This window comes from Barbus barbus, assembly GCF_936440315.1.
Source record: "Barbus barbus genome assembly, chromosome: 16".
Lineage (NCBI taxonomy): Eukaryota > Metazoa > Chordata > Actinopteri > Cypriniformes > Cyprinidae > Barbus > Barbus barbus.
Window position 1 is genome coordinate 17,989,980 of NC_136744.1, and position 22,286 is coordinate 18,012,265.

At 37.5% G+C, this 22,286-nt stretch overlaps 1 protein-coding gene across 1 annotated transcript; it reads right to left on the bottom strand.

Moving 5' to 3' along the window:
• Positions 1-1,614: 1,614 nt before the first annotated feature.
• On the bottom strand, positions 1,615-2,946 carry LOC306882359 (transcription factor LBX1-like; the record flags this gene model as incomplete). The annotated part of the gene is made up of 2 exons (XM_079436912.1): positions 1,615-2,099; positions 2,622-2,946. The coding sequence occupies 2 exons, from the start codon at positions 2,944-2,946 to the stop codon at positions 1,615-1,617; spliced, it is 810 nt and encodes a 269-aa protein (XP_079293038.1).
• Between the last annotated feature and the right edge of the window lie 19,340 nt (positions 2,947-22,286).

Here is a 22,286-nt window from a genome sequence, read left to right on the forward strand (position 1 = left end):
AAAAATAATATACTAAAAAAATAAAATAAAAAGAAGCCGATCGAACCGCGTGTGGAATTTTGATCTAATTCCATAAATAGTGTCACTCCAGCCATATGTTCTGCTTTTACGTGTAGCCAAAATGGTAACTTTATTATTTTAAGCCAAACACTCAAACAAACAAAGGCAGAAGACAACCTCTTAACAAGACGAGTCAGGATCATTGTAATTCATAGACTTGTTTAAAACAGCCGAGTGAAAAGAGAGAATAGAGGGGACATTAATAGGCCCAGATGCCCTCGCCCCTGCGCGCATTATTGCCTTTGTGAAAACTGAGCGAAACACTTTAAAAAGAAGGCCAGCTCAATCCATCAAATTGTCTGAAAATTGTGAGGAAAATTCAAAAACCATATGGCCTCCAAACGTTTGTGTCCTTTTTGTTCGGTGGGACACGCTTGTCTCCGTATTGAGAGCCGCGGGAGGCAGAGCATGCTTCATTGTAGCTTGTCACATCAGGGGAGACTGCTCATTTGTCCCCAGTTTTCACGCCTTACGCTAGAAATGACTGCCTCTCTTCGCTTTGCAAGGAAATAGCGTCTTTCAACCGCGGAGAAACGGGCCAAAAACCCTGCGTTTTTGGGCATCTTTTATGCGCGTATTCATCAATCCAGATTTCTGTTTCTCACACACATCCATTGTGAATTTTGAAACGCATCGTGGGGACAGGAAAACATGTTATGCCATTTTGAAAATCAAAAGCGTAAAATGTCGAATCTAAAACACAATGCATTTTTAAAGAGTGTCGGTGCAGGAAATAAAACTAGGCTACAAAGATAAACAAAACACTGCCGAAAAAATTGTACACAAGCCATATGTTTTGTTTATATTACCTCGATAGCTTTTTTCCAAAACGATAAATAAAACTATCAGACTAATGTCAAAAATTTAGAGAAAGACATTTTATTTCATTTTAAATACATTACACTTTGTACACTTGGTTTAAATGGTTTCCTGGCTTAAAAAGGCACTTACAGGCATACAAACCATAAGAAATATATTAAAATGTGACAATACAGATTTAATCAGAGAAGTCGATTTTTTTTCCTGTGATAACTTTTGTAGGAAATGTTCTTTAATACACTCTTTTATCAAACGATTTCGTCATAGGCCAAAAGGCATAATAGGGACACGCAGGGGGGCTGCGCGTGTGAATTAAGATTCGGATATTTTGAGATATCTATATCAGATCTGCAGTCATTTTTAACTAAAATAATTTAGTGGAACAAAATATAACATGCATTCAAATTACTCAGAACCGGGTAAAAAAGTTCTGCGTGAGCAATCGTGCTTTCAGTGTGTGTGTGTGTGTGTGTGTGTGTGTTTATATCTGACTGAAATATTATCAAGTATACTTATTGCTCTTCAGCTATAAACGAATAGGCTAAATGATTACAATACTGCCACTGCATAAATAGATCTGAAGAAACTGTCCCATGCTTGCTTTTTGTTTTTCCTTTTTATATTTGCTTTTAATACAAGTCATTTAATACATTTGGTGCATTAATGGCACTTTCAACTATGGTTTTAGAGGACCATCTCAGGGGGAAAAAAGGTAAATAATACCGATGCTCAAAATCAGTCATCGACATCAATTTCCTCATCTTCATCCTCTGAACACTCTTTGCTCGTTGTGTGGTCTGTAAACGGTGATGATGGTGACATGTGGAGTTTGTTGGTGCCGTCGTGCTCGTGGTTAGATCGTGATGGAGACTTGCCCAGTGATTCTCCGAGAGTGCCATTGACGCATTTCTCTAGCTCTGCCAGTTTGGCGATTTTTTCTAAAGGTACAGAGCCTACTGATTTGGCCGACTCCACGTCCGCTTTCATCTCCTCCAGGTCTCTTTTGAGCTTGGCTCGACGGTTCTGGAACCAGGTGATGACTTGAGCATTAGTGAGCCCGAGCTGCTGAGCGATCTGATCCCGATCAGCAGGAGACAGATATTTCTGATAGAGAAATCTTTTCTCCAGTTCGTAAATTTGGTGATTGGTAAAGGCTGTTCTCGACTTTCTCCGCTTTTTAGGGGTATTCCTCTGACCGAAGAGTGTCATGCCGTCTCTTCCTAAAACAAACAAACAAAAATAATGCAGCGATATTAAAACGCATTCAGCCTACTGCTTTATTTTAACGAGTGGAAACAATTACAGGCCATTTAGTATGAACAAAAACAATACAAATATTAGATTACTGTCGTTTGTAAAATAAATGTCTCCAATAATATTTAACAGTTCAGTTTCAAGTGGCAAAATCAAATAGGCCTGAAAATACGAATACTCAATTGCACTTGCACACATCTTAGCCGTTTATATTTATTTTTTAATTGCACGTGGATATATTTTTTAGCCATATATTTTGATTGCACGTGCACAAAATTAATCCACATATTTTTGTTCTTTAAGTGGCTTTAACAAATACATTCGATATCATTTTAATCAGAAATACGCGTTAAAAACAATAGGCTATATACTGTCACTTTAGCTGTTGAATTTTTTTTTTTTTTTTCACACGAATAGTGTCTTTAAAATTTCATCACAATCTAACAGCCTGAATACAATTTTACACACACAACTGGCCTTGTGTTCACCTTCTGCCGCTTGTAGAACACTGACTTCCAGTCCCTTGAAGGTTTTGCTGGCGAGTTCCTCCAGGGCGCACAGTGGAGATGTCTGGGTGAGCAGCGCGCGGTTGGAGAGGGGATGGCCCGTGGATGGGTGCTTCTCACCGGACGAAAGCAGGTGCGCCGTACCGCAAATGGTGTAACTTCGTTTGACAGAAGGTTTGTTTAAAATATCCTCTATGCTGAACGGAGTGAGGGGCTTGTTTGAGTTCGCAGGTGGAGGAAGATGGTCCAACGGACTGCGCCTTCGATCCTCAACCGAGGCGCCTTTTGTGTCTTCTTTGGAGGTCATTATTTGTCTTTTTAGCTTATTTTGAAAATATGCTACAGTTTTGAATTTTTTTTCTCTTTCTTTTCGAATTCGCACAATGCAGGAAAGCTCAGTTAATAAAAAACTATTGATAAACACAGAGCAACTTGGATGAGAAGAAATCCCCAAATCCGTGGAATTAGATGTAGCCGATCAGCAGCATGTTGTTGCTTTTGCCGTAGGGTTGGAAAACTTTAAGTCTTTCTTTAAAAAGCCTCGTCTGCTGTCCCCAGCTCCTGGATAACGGTTGAGCTTCAGTGAGAAGCAGCCTGACAACCTCTGATGCTTTAGTGGAAACAGTCAGCCTCAAAAGCAGCCAGAATTGACTATTACTAACAAGTTATTCTTGATAGCAAGACAATCAATTACATCCAGTGGCACTTTTCTCTCTCTCCCTCCCTCTCTCTCTTTCTTTCTCTCTCCCTCTTGCTCTTTGACTATGTTGCAGTCCGATGCAGACTTTAGCAGGAAAGGAGCCCCGTTAATTAGAGGGCATGGCTGGGAGGAGGAGCTCAGCCGGATTACAATACTTAACGCTCCCACTCTTTACTACAAATTAATGATTTGTCGATATTCTGTTCGTTCTTATTCACACATTTTTACCACACGATTATAACACAAACTTTTTTTTTTAGTAAAACATTTCAAGTAAAATTAAATGCCATAAGTATATAGGATGCAGTAGCATACAAGTTGTCGGTGTTGGCAATTAAAATGGTCTATTAAACTAAAAAAAAAATGTTTACTTTAAAATACATCTATTGAGCAAAACGTAGAGAACATACATTTTTTGAGTCAGGTAGTATATCACGGCTGATAATACTTGTGGATAGAACAAAATAAGTGTGTGTGTGCGCGAGTGTGTAATAGAGAAAGAGATAGTGTAAGGGAGGGAGAGAGAGAGAGAGAGATCGTCCCCTTCAGCTGCACCAAATCTTCTTTGCCATAATTCAAGCGCAAAGGGCCAGCTCACATCAGCAGTAAGATATTTCATCTCTAAAAATCGCCTGCTGTTCAATCCTCGGTATTTTTGGCATTATGGGAGCTATTTTTTCGTCGATTTACGCAGAACGGGGGTAAACTTACAGATATGCATATAAATAAAACTAAAACAATGTAAAATAATTGTAAGTTAATAGCTAATAAATACATTTATTTATGTAGGCTATCTATAATCTATATTTGTAGTAGCGGGTATGTATTTCCTATAAATTAGTGCATTGGTTAAAGCGTCTAATGATTGTTTTTGCGTTGTTTTCGTCGTGCACTTTACCGTAAGGAGGCCTGGGTAAATTGGCAGAAAAAGGCTGAAGCTCACCGCGAGGGACATCGGATAACAGCCGTGTATGGCGGATAAAGGCTGATCTACAGCGTGACAAAACAGTGCGTTTTGTTGGTTAGTAAACTGTAGCTTCACCAGAGAAAGTTCTCTTTTTTGCTGCTTTGTAAGTCATTTGTTTAAATTATTATGATTAAATCTTCTTATATGAAATGAAAGATGATATGCTAAATTAATTCGTATTACTTTGGATCAAAAATTCACGTATAACAGCAATTATACATATTTAACCAATTATATAATTTACATAATATTAATTCTAATATGCAGCGAGTATACGAACATTTAGAATTCGGCAAAAACAGCATAACAACTACACATTTTATAAAAGCACAAATAAATACCCGAGTAAAACAACAACAAAACCAGCATATTTGAATAAATTCATACAAATGAATAGTTAATCAAAACAGAAAAAAAGCACCATAAAAGGATACAGAGGCAGGTGGTTACGCCTGTGTGACATGATCATTTAGCTTTGCCTACAGTGAGCAGGACGCATGCGTATGACGCAATGAAATGCCATGGAAGATACCACTACTGAATTCATGCAAATACAAAAGATTATTTTACGTTGCAGGCTACATTCTGCGCATACTACTTATAGCTATTTAATAACAGTTTATATTATTATTATTATATTTTTTTAGGATCACAATTAAATCAAAGTAATATTCTGGAGATTAACATGGAATTAGCATCAGGCACAATACTGCCGTTGGTTTCATAATTATGTTTTTCAATTCACCTTGTAGAGGGAATTCTCAGGCATCTTAAACGGGGTTGTCCATGCCTGAAGGACTGAACCAAAATATTTAGAAGTCATTTTTCGTTGTCTACACGGGGTCTGTGAGTATTCTGCATGTCTAATGACTCGGAGAGATTTGTCACTTACTCCAGTGAACGTCTGTCTGGACAGTTTTATTCCATAATTTATTCCCCGCTTCCGACCCCGAGAGCTCTGATTTCAAAAGCAATATCGGGTCTTTTCACTAACTTTTATTCACATGACCTTTCTGGGGATTGTAAATGATCTGCCCACACATCTGGTATGATGGATATATAAAGGTTTCATGGGATACTGTCTAAACTGAGAGGCCCTTATTCACTTTTCACGAGAGAAATGTTTTATTTGACAACTCTATTTTATCTCGTTTTTCTCGAAATGTATCCCTTTTCCGGTATAAAATTTGCTAACCGTTTTAACTCAATAGACAACTTTAGCATTTCAGTAATTTTACTGGCATGGTGGAACTAGCCTCACATACTATAATAATAATAATAATAATAATAATCCCGTTTAAATTAAAACTGAGCTAAAATAACTTAATCGTTTGTTCATTCTTAATCTACCGCTTGCAATAATAATAAACATCACTGATCAATATACAATTTTTCACTTGTTATAATTATACTACAATTTGCCACATTCAATCAATGTCAAAGACAAGTCTGTCGCAAAACTCAGTTGGCTAAACAAACTCACACGACTACAGCTGCGAAATTAATTGTTGCTCATTGCATGTTCGGGAGAACTTCTGAGTGAGGCAGCTACTGAAAATAGCAGACAAAAATTAATTCATGCATTGCCATTTACATTAAGTTTTCATAATTACTCAAAAATACTTAATGGTTTACATGTGGTTAGCATCGCCCATGATCCAGCTGAGGAAGATGATGAACTTTATGGTTTCAATAAAGCAAATTTTTAGGGCGCATGACATTGCAGTTTTTAATTATATGCATGTCTGAGGGGCTATTTACCTTGGTCATATCTTATCATTTATTTTTTAACTTTTTCAACATTAATAACTCAGAGAGAAAGAACTTTTGTTTTTTTCACACATTTTGTTTGCAGTGTGGTTAAAAACATTTTGATATGGACAAAAAGAGTCCCCAAGAACAAATACAGTGCCGTGAAAAGGTTTTTGCCCCCTTCCTGTTTTTTTATTTTTTGCATATTTGTTACACTTAAAAGACTCAGATCATCAAACACATTTTAATATTACACAAAGATAACCCGAGTAAATACAAAATGCAGTTTTGAAATGATGATTTCATTTATTAAGGGAAAAAGCTGTCCAAACCTGCCTGGCACTACGTGAAAAAGTAATTGCCCCCTAAATCTAAAAACTGGTTGTGCCACCCTTTGCAGTAACAACTGCAATTAAGCATTAGCGATAACTGGCAATGAGTCTTTCACATCGCTGTGGAGGAATTTTGGCCCATTCTTCTTTGCAGAATTGTTTTAATTCAGCCACATTAGAGGGTTTTCGAGCATGAATGGACTTTAAGGTCATGCCATAGCACCTCAATCGGATTTAAGTCTTGGACTTGGCCACTCCAAAACCTTAATTTTGTTTTTCTTGAGCCATTCAGGGGTGGACTTACTGGTGTGTTTGGGATCATTGTCCTGCTGCAGAACCCAAGTGTGCTTGAGCTTGAGGTTACAAACTGACAGCCGGGCATTCTCCTTCAGGATTTTCTGATAGAGTGCAGAATTCATGGTTCCATCAATTATGGCAAGTCATCCAGGTTCTGAAGCTGCAAAGCAGCCCCAGACCATGACATTACCACCACCATGTTTGACTGTTGGTATGATGTTCTTTTTATGAAATGTGTTGGTTTTACGACAGGTGTAACGGGACACACACCTTCCAAAAAGTTCAACTTTTGTCGCATCAGTCCACAGAATATTTGCCCAAAAGTCTTGCGGATAATCCAGATATTTTTTGGCAAATGCGAGACGAGTCTTTGTGTTCTTTTTGGTCAGCAATGGCTTTTGCCTTGTAACTCTCCCATGGATGCCGTTTTTGCCCAGTCTCTTTCTTATTGTTTAATCATGAACATTAACCTTAATTGAGGCAAGTGAGGACTGCAGTTCTTTGGATGTTGTTCTGGGTTCTTTTATGACCTCCTGGATAAGTCGTCATTGCGCTCTGAGTAATTTTGGTAGGCCGGCCACTCCTGGAAAGGTCCACCACTGTTCCAAGGTTTCTCCATTTGTGGATAATGGCTCTGACCATCGTTCGCTGGAGTCCCAAAGCCTTAGAAATGGCTTTATAAACCTTTCCAGACTGATACATGTCAACTATTTTGTTTCTCATCTGTTCTTGAGTTTCTTTAGATCGCGGCATGATGTGTTGCTCTTTAAGCATGCTTCATTTTGTCAGACAGGTTCTATTTAAGTGATTTCTTGATTCAACAGGTCTGGCAGTAATCAAGCCTGGGTATGTCAGTGAAATTTAACTCCGCTTTCTAAAATAATGTGGTTAATCACAGTTCTTTCACGATTTAAGGAGGGGGCAATTCATTTTTCACGTAGGGCTAGGTAGGTATGGACAGCTTTTTTTCCCTTAATGAAATCATCATTTAAAAACTACATTTTGTATTTACTTGCATTATGTTTGTGTAATATTAACATTTGTTTGATGATCTGAATCTTTAAAAAAAAAAAAAAAATCAGGAAGGGGGCAAAAACCTTTTCACGGCACTGTATATTCAATGTGAAATTCTTGCAATAAAAGAATACATCAGCATTCATGAGATCAACAACATAGGTTTCATAATGTGATGAAAGATGAGGCATGAGCATGAATCATGCTAACCAGGCCCTGTATCTATTATTATCAACAGTAGCTTAAATTGCTTCCCAACAAAGGTGGATTAACATTTGGCAAGCACAGCACTGGCACCAAATGTCCTGTCATCTAAAGTAAATGACCTGCCTTAATGTTTATTTTTTTTAAACAAGGTCAGTCTAATGTGATTAAGATATTTTCTGAAAAGGTAGTCACTCCTAATTTATGTCTGACACAATTTTATGGTGTTTTTCCACAGGAGTAGTGCTTCTCAATGGTGCAAATTGAGAGCAAAATATTGTTAGTGAGAAGAAAATTCCCTCAACAGAAATCAGAAATTCATAACCAACAAAAAATGAACCCCTGCTTATCATTATCTATACACGTAATCACCTAAAACTCAACACGAATGGATGCGTTTATTGCCAGCTCTTCAGGACAGCCCCAAATACAGCACTGTATTTTGGCTGAAGTCCATATTGTGCTCCAAACACCATCGATGCCCTTTTTTTTTTTCCCCCGTGCCCTCTGGGGCAGTACAGAGTAATGTAATACTAGACTGAGATGCTCTATGGATCGCAATGGCTGCAGTGAAAATATTCTGGTTGGTTAATCTGCAGGGCGGCAGGACAGCACACAGGCCTCTACATCAATTAGGTGAGTAATAGATGTGGAGCTGGTACAGGATCTGGGTGACACCAGAGCTGACGGCTTGCAGAAAAACAAGTGCAGAGTCAAGGCCTGCGTGAGGTCCATTTGGAAAGAGGATGCATGCTTCCCCTAAAAGCGGAGGGACTGTGAGGGTGTGTGGAGAATATCAAGAGTGAGGCATGAATGCACAGAGTCTGGTGACATTTCAGTCTAATTGCAGGAATGGGCTTTGACTGTTAAGACAAAATGAGTGAGGATTAAGTGCAGAGCCATGCTTAAAAGGACCCATTACTTAAAGGGTAAGAACAGGAAAGTGGAAAAACTTTTCACTTCAAGTATAAGATACATTGACTTCAGACACAATATCTATGTCAAAAGTAACTCTGAATGAATTATGACCACATAGGAACTTTGGAAAAAGCACTGCCTTCTTGAAAACATGAAGGCTGGAAGTAGGGAAGACAATGATCATTTACTTATACCAGACCATCTGGGAGAACGAAGCAGAAGTTAGCAGAACTAAACAAAAGTGAGAATGTGAGAGGACTGAGGGACTCAAAAACAGTGATGTAATCTTTTTGACATCCAACAGAGCATCATGTACCTTCTAATGAGGTCAGATCAGACAGTGTTACCATTCTTGGGGGGGATATAAAACCCAAATCAGAAGATTGTTCTGGTCGTTCTTTTCTATGCACTCAAAATGAATGAGGACCAGCGCTTCAAAAAGCATCACAGAGGTGGACCATCTCATGTGCTACATGTGTGTAAATGAATTAATTGGTTTTTTGAGTCTACTCTTTTCAATGAATTAGTTGTTTTGGTCCAGAAAACCGATCTGGGGTTGCGATTACCAAACAATAGTGTAACTTGCTGCTTAACTACCACAGTACGATGTATGAAGGTAAATTTGGTGCAAAACAACTGAGCGTCCGTGACAGCAGAATTTGTAGTTGTAGAGAATAGCCACACATGTGTATCAGTAAATTTGAAGCCACAGACAAAAGTCGTAAACTTGTAGATTTTGTTTCTCTCTCCCACAAACACAACACAATAGTTACACCTTCTTGGATCCTTCATTGCAGATACACAAATCCTATTCTACGAATCACAAATCAAGAAACTCGTACTCTCACGTGTTTTGCTATTATTGCTGCAGTGAATATGGTGCAAAACACATTCACACACCTGCATCAAAAATGTGTGGCTATTCTCTACAACTACAAATTCTGCTGTCACGGACGCTCAGTTGTTTTGCACCAAATTTACCTTCATAACGATGCACTGTTGGAGAAAGTACATGCTTAAAAATAAAGGTGCTTTTCACAATGCCATAGAAGAACCTTTAACATCTGAAGAACCTTTGTGTTTCACAAAAGGTTCCTTGTGGTGAAAGAAGGTTCTTATAAAAAGGTAAGAAAGAGATGGTTCTTTACAGAACCTTTGACATAATGGTTCTTCTATATGGCATCGCTGTGAAGAACCTTTTAAGCACCTTTACTTTTAAGAGTAACTATTTATGACCGTTTCCTGAAAATGCAGGAACTTAGTTGGACATCTGTCATTCAAACCTCATTGGTTAGAACTGTCCTTAATGATGTCAAGCAGGTGGAGTGATAACTTCTGCAAATGAATTGGACTGAGATCAAATTAAATGTAAGATTATTTCTCTGAATAATGAACATGGCATCTGATGACTGCTTTGCTATTTTTGTTTTATACTTATTTGTTGGTTCTCTTATGGTGCTCTGTGGTTCCCTCTTGGTACTAGAGCATGAATGCATACTATGTGCCCTCTTCAAACACAGCACTTTAATTCTCTTAAACTAAAAGATTTAGAATGAAACTTGTATTTGTAAGGATCAAAAGTTATAGACTGTAATACATGTTGCTTATTTTAAGTGCATGATTTAGTTAAGTACATACTGTATGTCAGACTAACACAAATGGTCAAGAGCTGTAGTTCCAACCACACAACTTTATGATACTGTTTGAAAATGTTTGTTGGAACTATGGATCCGGGAAACACCAAATACTTTTACAGTTGTAACGACGGAATTTGCAAGTTGGATAACTATACTTTTGGGAAACGCACCCCTAAATGATTTGTTTATGAATCAGAATGATGTGGTTCTTGAGCTAAAATTACTGGCTCCCCCATTACTGACAGCATTTTTTTTTAGTTCAAAGAGAGAAGAATAGGCTATTAGTTAACAACTACATTTCCAAACCTGATTTCATTAAAAAGTTTAGTTGGTAACACTTTAGTATAGGGATCTCACTGTTAACTAGTTACTTATTACCATGTTTATTACATACTGGCTATCTATTAGTACTCGTAAAGCACATATTCTGCATGACCATGTTCTACATCTCTTTAATCCTACCCAATACCTAAACTTAACAACTACCTTTCTAAGGTATAATAATGTTAACAATAATGTTGTTGTTATATGCATGTGTCAATTTTATTAAATTTCTTTATTTTCTTAAATATGTGGGTAGATAGTATTTATAGAGTTGTAACTTTTTAGTTTTAGTTACTTTTTCTTATTTGTAAGTCGCTTTGGACAAAAGCGTCTGCTAAATGACAAAAGTAAAAAAGTAAAGAGTGTAAAGACCATCGACTCTACCGTGCGACTCCACCGGGCAGGGACACCGGCAAGGGATAGTAGTAGCTTTTTATTTAATTTTTTTCATTGATATGTTTATTATTGAAATGTTGTTGTTATATGCATGTGTCAATTTTATTTAATTTCTTTATTTTCTTAAATATGTGGGTAGATAGTATTTATAGAGTTGTAACTTTTTAGTTTTAGTTACTTTTTCTTATTTGTAAGTCGCTTTGGACAAAAGCGTCTGCTAAATGACAAAAGTAAGTAAAGTAATAATACTTAGGTATTCTAAGGTATACCTTTCTAAAAAATAATGACTTTATTCAACAATTTGTTAAAGATCATTATTTTGTGTATTTGTGTATTATTTTTCAAATACTGTACATTATTTTAGGTCCTCTGTTTCCCGCCTCTCTCAAACGCTTCGTTTTCTACAAAGCCCCTCCTTCCGACAAGCACAGTCTGCTCTGATTGGCCAGCTGGCACTGTTTATTCAGCGTAGTGAAGCCTCTTCTCCATTGACATCCATTAAAAAAAAACAGCCTCTGGTCTCCTTTCCCACATACTGCCAGACCAGAAGCGTTAGATTTAGCCTTTACGCTTTTTCGGTTAATGTTTGCAGGTTTGCCTTCTAGTGGCTTTAGCTCCTCCAAAAACGCGAGGCACCCGGGGGGCATAAACAGCACGCAAAACGCTCACTGCCAACAACAATTTTAAAAAGGCGCCTCGCACTGCAAAAAACGCGTTCTGTCTGATCGGGGCCTACACTCTAAAAAATGCTGGGCTAAATACAACCCAGAGCTGGGCAAAATATGGATGAACCCAGCGATTGGGTTGTTTTGACCCAGCAGTTGGGTCACTGCTCAGAAGGTTGGGCTAAACATTTAACCCAATTGTTGGTTGAAAACAACCCAGCATGTGTGCTGTCCAATATTTACCCAGCACTGGGTTGTATTTAACCCAGCATTTTTTATACTGTAACTATTAATAAGCAGCAAATTAGGAGTTTGAGGCAAAAGTCGTAGTTAATGGTTTGTTAATAGCAAGAATTGGACCATAAAGTGTGAGAATTTAGCTTAATTTGTACAATTTGATTAATATATAAACGGTCCACCCCAACTCAAAGCAGATTGTATGAAAATATATTCTGAGCTCATACAAATTTGACACCAATTCACTAAAATGTAAAATATTAACCAATTGCGTTTTTCGTTTCATAAGTCTATGCCAAAAATAATATGAAGAATTCGAAATTATGTTTCAAGTAGTTTTAAAGCAATTGCGGATTAATATTATTTAGAAAGAAAACATATTGGATGTTTGTGGAATTCCATGTATTTGTAATTCAATTAAAAAAAACTGTGGTAAATTATAAGACTTATATATTAAAAATCAAACCTGATTTTCATCCAGGTGTCGATCATGACTAAATATGCTGCCAATATGCTTGACGTTTGTACAGAATTAAATCAAAGCACGGCCTCCCTGGGAATCCATCAAGTATCTAGCTGATAGTCCTGTGGAGGAAAGAGGGGACATAGATAACAAGTAGCTCATAGTCAGACACAGCACAATTATCGCCTCTCACTTTCTGACAGACCCCTTTCTAATGCCACAGCCTGGAGAAGTTCTATGGCAGACATGAGAAATAGATCCCTGTTGAAAAAAAGATATTGGGAGGACAAAGTGTGTCAGGTCAGCACCTGAGGAAAGTTGCCATGGCACAAGCCCAGCCTCTGCCACTGAACAGCCTCCTGCGGCAGACAGAAGAGAGAGCGATGACCCATCCCTCTGCCCCTGATGGCCTTATTAAAGACATCCACAACCACACGTTGACTCACTGTATGTAAATAATTCAGATGTACAGTAAGGGTATCAAAATGCTATGTGGATTATCATAACAGCATATAAGAAACATCTGGATTTCGTAGCATAGGACGTGTGGTAAATCATCCATATAAGAAAGTGAAAGTGACATACGGCCAAGTATGGTGACCCATACTCGGAATGCTCTGCATTTAACCCATCCAAAGTGCACACACACAGCAGTGAACACACACACACCATGAACACACACCCGGAGCAGTGGGCAGCCATTTATGCTGGTGCACCCGGGGAGCAGTTGGGGGTTCGGTGCCTTGCTCACGACTTCCCATAAGTATTCAAACTCAAGTCAAGAATACAAATATTCTCAATAAACAATCAAAAATATCATAATTAAGAGAAAGAAATCACTTTTTTGCTCATTATCAAATAAAAATTGATATTCAAGTTCAAATGACAATTCAATATGATAATTGTATTCTTAGTTTGTAATCATACTAAATAATTTTACACTCTTCATTACAGAATTAAAACCGTCGGCCAGCGGATATGTATCAGTCACGTTAGGCTGCGTCTGCTCATCAGAGCTAATTTGGGTGTGCAGTTAACACTTCCATAAGCAAAGAGAGTGAAGTGGCCCTATTAACGAATGCCTGCTGACAACAGGACAGAAATATTCTTCCCCAGCTGTGAATGCTTCTTTTTTTTTTTCATCCAAATGAACATGTCATGCTTCACCTGCGTTACCAACAGCATTGCCAAAAGTAAATGAAAACAAACAACAAACGTGAGTGAAGCACAACAGAAGCTTTTATCCTTTGGGCTGCTTAACTCATTATGGTTTAATCTGTGGCACCCAACTGACAAGCCTGTAGTAAAATAACTATACAGCTTTTATTCAATACTTGTACATGAAAGTAAAGAGAGGAAAAGATTTGAGTTCTCTTACAGTAGCGGTTCTCAACTGGTGGTTCGTAGTTCTGTGGTGATAGGGCTATAAAGGGACAAATAATGTTAAATGCAAATAATTAGATACAACATATTTAGGATAGAAAAATCTAAAGAAAATTCATAGCAAGAAGTAGAATGTAGGAAGGTGAAAGCATCTATCTATAAGTACACATAGGCCTATATATACATACATACACACACAATCATTCAAAAGTTAGGAGCCTCTATTATAAAAAAGAAACAGTTAGGACATTTACAATGTTACAAAAAAAAACTGTTTTCAACATTGATAAGAAATCTGCATATTAGAATGATTTCTGAGGGATCATGAGACACTAAAAACTGGAGTAATGCCTGCTGAAAATTCAGCTTTTCATCACAGGAATAAATTACATTTTAAAATCTATTAAAATAGAAGAGACTTTGTTTAAAATTTTAATAATTTAGTGTAATGTAAATTAAATACTATATTTCATAATTATGACATGTAAGTAGATATTTAAATTCAAAATAAGTACAATTATACTAAAATCTGCCACCTATTAACCACTAAGTAAAACTTTGTGGTTTTCATAAGCAATGTTTAGCCTTGCTGCAAGACAAAATTAATTTTCATGTATTGTAATGTAGTCTAGATTAAACATATTTCAATATGGTTTTAATTACATTTATATATCCCATTGTTTTTATACATTATTTTTTAGGACATTGTGTTTTGTGGTTTGATTTGTGGTACCACCACTTAATTGAGATGCTTATGCAAAATCACCATCTTAAAACTGGAATACACAAAATGACTTTTAAAATCTAAATAGATTAAAACACTAGAAATCATATGCCGACTTGGCTATAGAGAAGCGACTAGGGATCACATATATACTAACAGAGTTTTAAGTCGTTCTAAACAAAAACCTGTGCAGAAACATGTGACTCATTACTATAAGACGCATTACAAATGAAAACAATGTTACAAAATTGGCTCAAAAATATCAAACATGTTTGACATCCTCTGACTGGATGGAAATGGTCTGAAGTTAAAAAAAAACAAAAAAAAAGCCTGTCTGTGCTCTAGGCAACTAGAGTCAATTCAGGGCCAAAATCTGGGCAAATATTATGTAGTGCATTCCAGTCTTTAGGCACAAAACAGCACAAAAATACGCTTTCTCTAAAAACAACAACACAATTCTGGAGGCATGGGAAATCTGTAGGCTCTGGGAGTGAGTCCTCTATCAATCACAGGTGAAGAGGAGAGTGCAAAGAGACTGATGTGCAGCACAGAGAGAGAGAAGAAAAAGCGAAAGCCATCCCTCACCTGTTATAATTAGCCCTGGCCTTTTCACAGGATTAATTAAAACAAGTTTCTTTCCTGATTTAACCACAAGGGATGTCCTGCAGGACCAATATAACTATAGCTGAAGTAGAGATAAAGTATGCGGCGATGTCTACGAATCCCTCTCTCACAGATAACTCTATTTTTCTTTCTCCTGATCCGTTGACCCTAGTGACTTCGGCTTTGAGGCCCCATTCACAGCTCACTCAAACAGCATCACCCTATCTACTAAAGATTTATGAGATGACCTCTTTATGTCAGTGTGTGTTTGCAGATCTCACACACACACACTTTCTCCCTTTATTCCCCCTTTCTCTCTTGCAGGTACTAGGGGTCTTGTTATCCTCCCAGTGGCTGCTGCGTTGCATTAATATGGCTGCAAGTTGTCTTCTCCATGAGAGAGAGACTACTGGAGGGAGAAGGAGGGAGAGAGGAGGATAAGAGGCCTGATGAATATCTTTACCTGAGTGGCTAAAAGCGGAAAGGAGGACGCGTGGACCTTGAGCAGCGTGAGGGGAGTGTTGGTCTTATGATGGATGGCGAGGAGCCGGGTGTGTCTGGATCAATGCTGTGAGCTCTGCAGTGTGGAACAGGTGAGAGAAAGATGAGAAATGAGCACTGGGGCCCGGCCTTGCTGTGCGGTTTGCCATTTCAAAGCACACTGATCATTTTCACATGCACACACGTGTGCACACACACACAGAAAAAACAACCAACCCATTTGCATCATCCTCAATCTGTCTTCTCTGTCCAAACCGCTTGAGAACGGCTAACTCGGTTAGCCTTTCCTCACCTCTCTTCTTCATGGCTGCGTGAGGAGTGTCTGGGAGAGAGCTTGGATTGGACTGATATGTTCATTAGTGGTGAGTGATGCCCCTGGATGGGTCCGGCAGCTGCCCGGCCCTTTGTGACAGCAGAGCGGAGACCGTGTGAGCTGAGCAACTAATCTTTCACTGACAGACAGCCGGACAGACTTTGCTCTCAGATGACAGACTGGAAAAGTGCTGAATTATACAGTTCTTCTTCAAAGTACCTAAATGTATCATGGCACTCTACCTGGTCTTAAAGTAATTACTGTTATGCACAAATTTTGTAAAATGAGAAAATGTAGCTGCAGGGACAAAACACTGGTGATGCTAAAAATCACCACAATTGTTACTCCCACTGACACAAACCCAAAGATGAGACTATGATCAGTAAAAAAAAAAAAAAAAAAAAAAAACATCATAATAATTTATTAAATATTAATTATAAAGCCATAACCTTGTTGTAAGAACATGAAGACACATTTTTAATTCTGCATGAACAATTCCAGTACAATATTTTGTTGTAAACCTATTTTAAAACTGGTGGATCATAGTAATGTCAAAGTCATGCTTTTGACTCGCAGGGAATACTCAAAATGATGGAATGAACCTGTGATAGAATGAACTGTACAGTGTTGAAGGTGCTTAAATGCATCTGAAAATATAATGGGATCCTGAAGTGGATTTGAAATGGCATTATATGCTCAAAATTGTAGATTTAAATATTTATTTTATACTTATTTCATAAAATGTACTATACTTCCATACAATATTTGTTATATACATTTTATATACAGTAATATTCAAAAGTTTGGGTTCAGAAAGACTTTTTTGTTTGTTAAGTCACATATGCTAATTTATTTGATACAGTAAAAACAGTAATAGTATGCAAATATTATTACAATTTAAAATAAGTGTTTTCAATTTTAATATATTTTAAAATGTAATTTATTCCTGTGATGGCAAAGCTGAATTTTCAGCAGCCATTATTCCAGTCTTCAGTGTCACATGATCCTTTTAGAAATTATTCTAATATGCTAATTTGGTGCTCAAAAAACATTTCTTAATATTATCAATGTTCAAAATTATAAGTGTCACTTTTGATCAATATAATGCATCCTTGCTGAATAAGTAAAAAAACAAAAAAAACAACTGGCTGATCCCAAACTTTTGAACAGTAGTGTATATTAAAGCAGAAAATGTCAGGCACAACTTATGTCAGTACTCTCAAAAAGGTAATCGCTGAGCACCATATCAATATATATATACACAGATAAACACACACAATGCCACAGACATAGGGGAAAAGAGTCAGAGAAATCAAATAGCAGATGAGAGTGATTTACTAAACCGTCTGTCGGTGAGACAACGTGAGACGGAGAGGGAAAAGAGAAAGAGAGAGAAAGAGAAAGGCTTGGGGAAGATGTACGACTCACTGGCCTGCCACATACAGCAGATGTTGTTGCCTATTGAGCTGTTAATTTAACGGGAGTTTATTGAATAGTAATTAGGAGGAGCTCACTTACCATGATAGAGGAAGAGCCTGTTCTGCAAGCTAAACTTGCCTTTACCCTCTCTTCCTCCTCCTCGCTCTCTTTCACCTCGATTCCTAAGGAAACCTACAGAAAAAAATTATTATATATATAGTTTTTTGAGGGTCATTATTCTTATTAAAATATGGTACGGATATGTCTGCAGACTGTAGGTGATAATAACCTTCACTTGCACTATGCAAGATGATCAAAATGCAATAATCCAAGATATTACTCAAAGCATTGTGGTTCCCCAGATATAACAAATTTTATTATTCCACAAATGTTATTATTTGTGGAGACCTCTTAATGCTCTATTTATCAGGGTGAGAGGGTGCAGAGGAAAATCAATGTTTAATCAGCAGTAAGCTGTTTGCACGGGGCACCGAGTGAAATCCTGTAACCCAGACATACTCAGTGATATAACCATCGCACAGTCCATAATCAATCAACATCTACAACTCCATAGAATACAATGCCAAAGTGCATATGATCCCATCAAAGTTTACAACAGCCTGCCCACTAAACAAGCATACAGAGAGCTCTTTCTGTGTGCTAAACAGATAGACTAGCTCCAGCGGTTTCGGCTTGGGAGGGCATGTTATAAATCAGAGAAGAAGTGTTACTAACAGAGTTGACTTTCTCTTTCGTCTCCGAGTGTGTGGGTTTCAGGCACCTGGTCTCTGTAGTCAGTCTAATATGGACTCTGCCAGCTCCATGCACTCAAATGCCCACAAACATATGCCGCCATTGTTATGGAGATGAGCAGCAGGGATGTCTCCCTCTTTCCTTTCACTACGCAGCCAATGGGAGACCCCCGTGGAGGGTCACAGGTCAAGTGGGAGGGTATTGTGATTGGTGGGCTCAGGGGAAAGGCCTCGAGGATGTGTGAATTAGGCTCATCAGCGTGAGGTCACGCGTGTTTGAAAGCGTACGTCTGACCCCTCGTGTGTCTTCCAGCCCTGACAGCTTCATCAAGGTTGGGCCTTATGAATAAAAATCAGAAAAGTCATGAATTTTAACATGCCCACAGGGCCAAGGAAGCATTCTCCTTGGTTAACAAAACTTAAACCCACTGAACTGTTTTCATCGTCTGTCACGATGAGCTTTACTCATTTGATTTACACTTGATTCCACCGGCTATCAACCACAGCATTTAAAACTCTCTGAATGTGCTTTAAATTGATCATTTTGTTTAAAACCAAGCAAAATAGCAGTTTTTTCTTAATTTTATTATTATATTTTTAATAATAAAAATAAATAAAAATTCAGAAAATATTGGCCTTGGTCACATTGTTGCTGAAGAAACTAAATTTTATCAAATGTATTGCAAAGTTTGATATCATATTTACACACAGCAGATGTTTTATCCAAAGTGCTTTTGTGTTATACATTTATATGCCTCTGGAAATCAAACCCAGGACTTGGCATAATATTTTTAGTGTGATATTTCAGTTAACTTGATTTAGAAAATGTCTTTATTTCAAAAGGTCATCTATTTTATAAATCACTTACACAAGTGTGCTAATGCTTTGATATTTGTTATATGTTCAATATGTACCCCTGATTTTGTTGTATCATAAACAAATAAACATGTATTTCTTATATTTCTTATATTTTATTATTGCATTAATAATAATGACTAACAATTATTGCTGAAATCCTGACTGAAGAAAGATAGACAAACATCTTGGATGACATGGGGGCGAGTAAATGGTCAGGAAATGTTCATTCTGGAAGTGAACTACTCCTTTAAGAATTCAGTGTCACATGATCCTTCAGAAATCATTCTAATATGCTGATTTGGTGCTTATGAAATATTTCTTATTGTTATTGATTTTGAAAACATTGTTCCTTAATATTTTCATGAAATCCGTCTACTGATGTTTTTCAGGAATCTTTGATGAATAGAAAGTTCAAAAGAACAGCATTTATTTGAAATTGTAAGGACTTTTAAAGTGTTACACTTGGATTTCTGTCAGTTATCATCAATTTAAAGCATGCTTGCTGAATAAAAGTATTTAATTCAAAAGAAAGAAATTGCCGACCCCAAACTTTTGAACGGTATTATACACTTATACCATTTTTAGGACAAATGTCTCTGCAAAACAACAATTAAATATTTTAAAACTTTCAACAACGTGTCAGAAAACATAAGAGGTACCGAGCGAGAGATGGAAACAAAGAAAACAAATTGCCACATAACAGTCAAAACTCTTAAGCAGGCTGTTCCAGGCTAAACATTGATTTTAAATATAACACTGGATGTCTGCTGCTACTTGGAGCACATTTCAAAATGTCACATTTCTGGCCTGTCGAGCTCTCGCTGGCTTTGAGCTGTTTAGCTGCTCCACACCACAAGAGCAGAGGCAAAAACGGCCTGCGTTAATACCACATCAGTCTCTCATTGATTTCATGTTAGTCGCTCGGACCACCTTTTCTTCTTGAATCAATTTGAAAATAAAGGAAAACCAGAGGCAAAAATAAGCACGGGAGGTTGCAACCTTTGATCCCAGCATAATTGAAAGAAAAGGTCCAAGCTTATCACTGCAATTCATAATAAACGCAGCAACGATTTCTCATTGTCAAAGCAGCCTATATGTGTATTCATAAGATAAAATATAAAATAGTATAAAACAAAAGCAGACCAGTGTGGAGGGGGAACATATTTAAAACTAACGACGCTACTAACTTACATATAACCTATTTTTCAGCAGTGTACGACAGTAGTTCGGATGTTTTCACACTATGCTCTTTCAGTTATTAGCTACTTTTCCCCTTTTTCCTAAACTGTCCTGTCCCTCTCACATGTCGCGCTGGAAATTCTGATTCATTAGTCAATTGGTCCATCCTAAACGGTTCTCTTTCTTCTGTCGAGTTTGGAAAGTTTGATTCATTCTGGTGAATCGGTTAGTTGGAAAAAAAAACAAACATGCAAGCAAGAAGACTAAAAAAACAAAAACAAACAAAGATTCACCCTTTCGATTTCTTGTACATTGGTAGGCTACCTTGTCTCGGTTTTTGTTGTTGTACGCCAATCAAACCCCTCATTGTGTTATGCAATCTAAATAGGTTTTGATTAATTTACACAATAGGAGAATTATATTACATTAGAAATATTTTGTAACATTATGTCTTTACTGTCAATTTTGATCAATTCAATGTGTCTGAAATATGAAAGGTCTGAAAGGTATATGTATATAATAGCATAGTAATAATTTTATTATATATACACATTACGTTTTTGTTCAATTTAATGCATTCTTGCTGAATAAAATTATTAATTTCTTTCACTTCTTTCCCTAGTGTAAATAAAAAAATTTACATAAATAAATAAATGCAAAATCGCACACAACCGTTTTCAACATAGATAAGCAGAAATGTTTCTTTAGCAAATCAGCATATTAGAATGATTTGTGAAGGATCATGTGACACTGATTTTCACTGAATTCATCGTTTTTGCACTTGTCTTGGCATTCACTGTGGACAGCAAAGAAAGTATTTCATTACAGTATTTCAGTACAGGGACATTTTTTCCTCACTGTGCACATGACAAACGCTTTGAAACTATGAATCTTGAATCTTGAAGACTATAGAGTAATGAAAATTCAGCTTTGGCAAAACAGGAATAAATTTTTAAAATATTTAATTAGAAAATTGCTTAATTGTACAAATGTTTCACAATATTACTATAACTACTGTTCTTGCTGGATTTTGGATCAAATAAATGCAGCCTTGGTGAGCAGAAGAGACTTTTAAACACACATATTTTTTTATATTTAAGTCATAGCACCTCCAATTAATTACAACATTATACATGTTACGATGAATTTAAAAGTCTCCAAAGTGTGAAATGCAAATACACGAACACACTGTAGGTAAAAACAAGCACTGACATACTAAATTAATCACTCAATCATAAGATCCACTGGTCACACCACTGCCTACTCTACTGCCATCTAGTGAACACTACAGACCGTAGCGAACTGCTTCCCAAGCACATAATAAACTCCAGTACTTAGGATTAAGACCTCTTTTAGCATCACTAAATGCATACAGTGACTTCCTGCGCAAAAACAGCTTCTGAAGAACTTCATATCTGATAAAGGTGACAGAGGGACAGATGAACCAGAAAAGCTGCAATGCAGGGAGGCAGATGGAGGAGCAGAAAGCATTAATACGGGACAGTCATTTAGCTCTTAGACATGCACCCGCAGATGGGAAGTTGATGAATGAAATTCATCTGAAATGTGACGTTGAGCTGATGTAGTTAAATGTCAGTCGAGTGACTTTTAGCGAGAGTCTTTCCGAAGCGACGAGAGGAGGCCGCCCAGGCTGGCGCTCGGCCTTCTTCCTTTTCACAGCTCAACTGCTTGTAATGAATCACTGGCCAACACAATATCCACTCCCCTGAAAGAGCGAGAGAGCCCCTTGAGCTTTAAAGCAGCATCCATCTGCACATAAGTCTCCTCCTGCCACCTCAACTGCAGCAAGTAAAACAAATGCGGTTGGTCATCACTGCCAGTCGTGCTTTAAGGGCCTGACGAGAAACGACTGCATGTCCCCTCCCACCCTCCCCCAGCCGCTGGGCATATCTCTATTTCAATCTCTCTGTTCTGTCCCTTCCTCGCTTTCTCCCTCTCTTTGCAGTGGAGCCCAGGCAAGAAATCACTCCCATTCAGCCAAGGACACA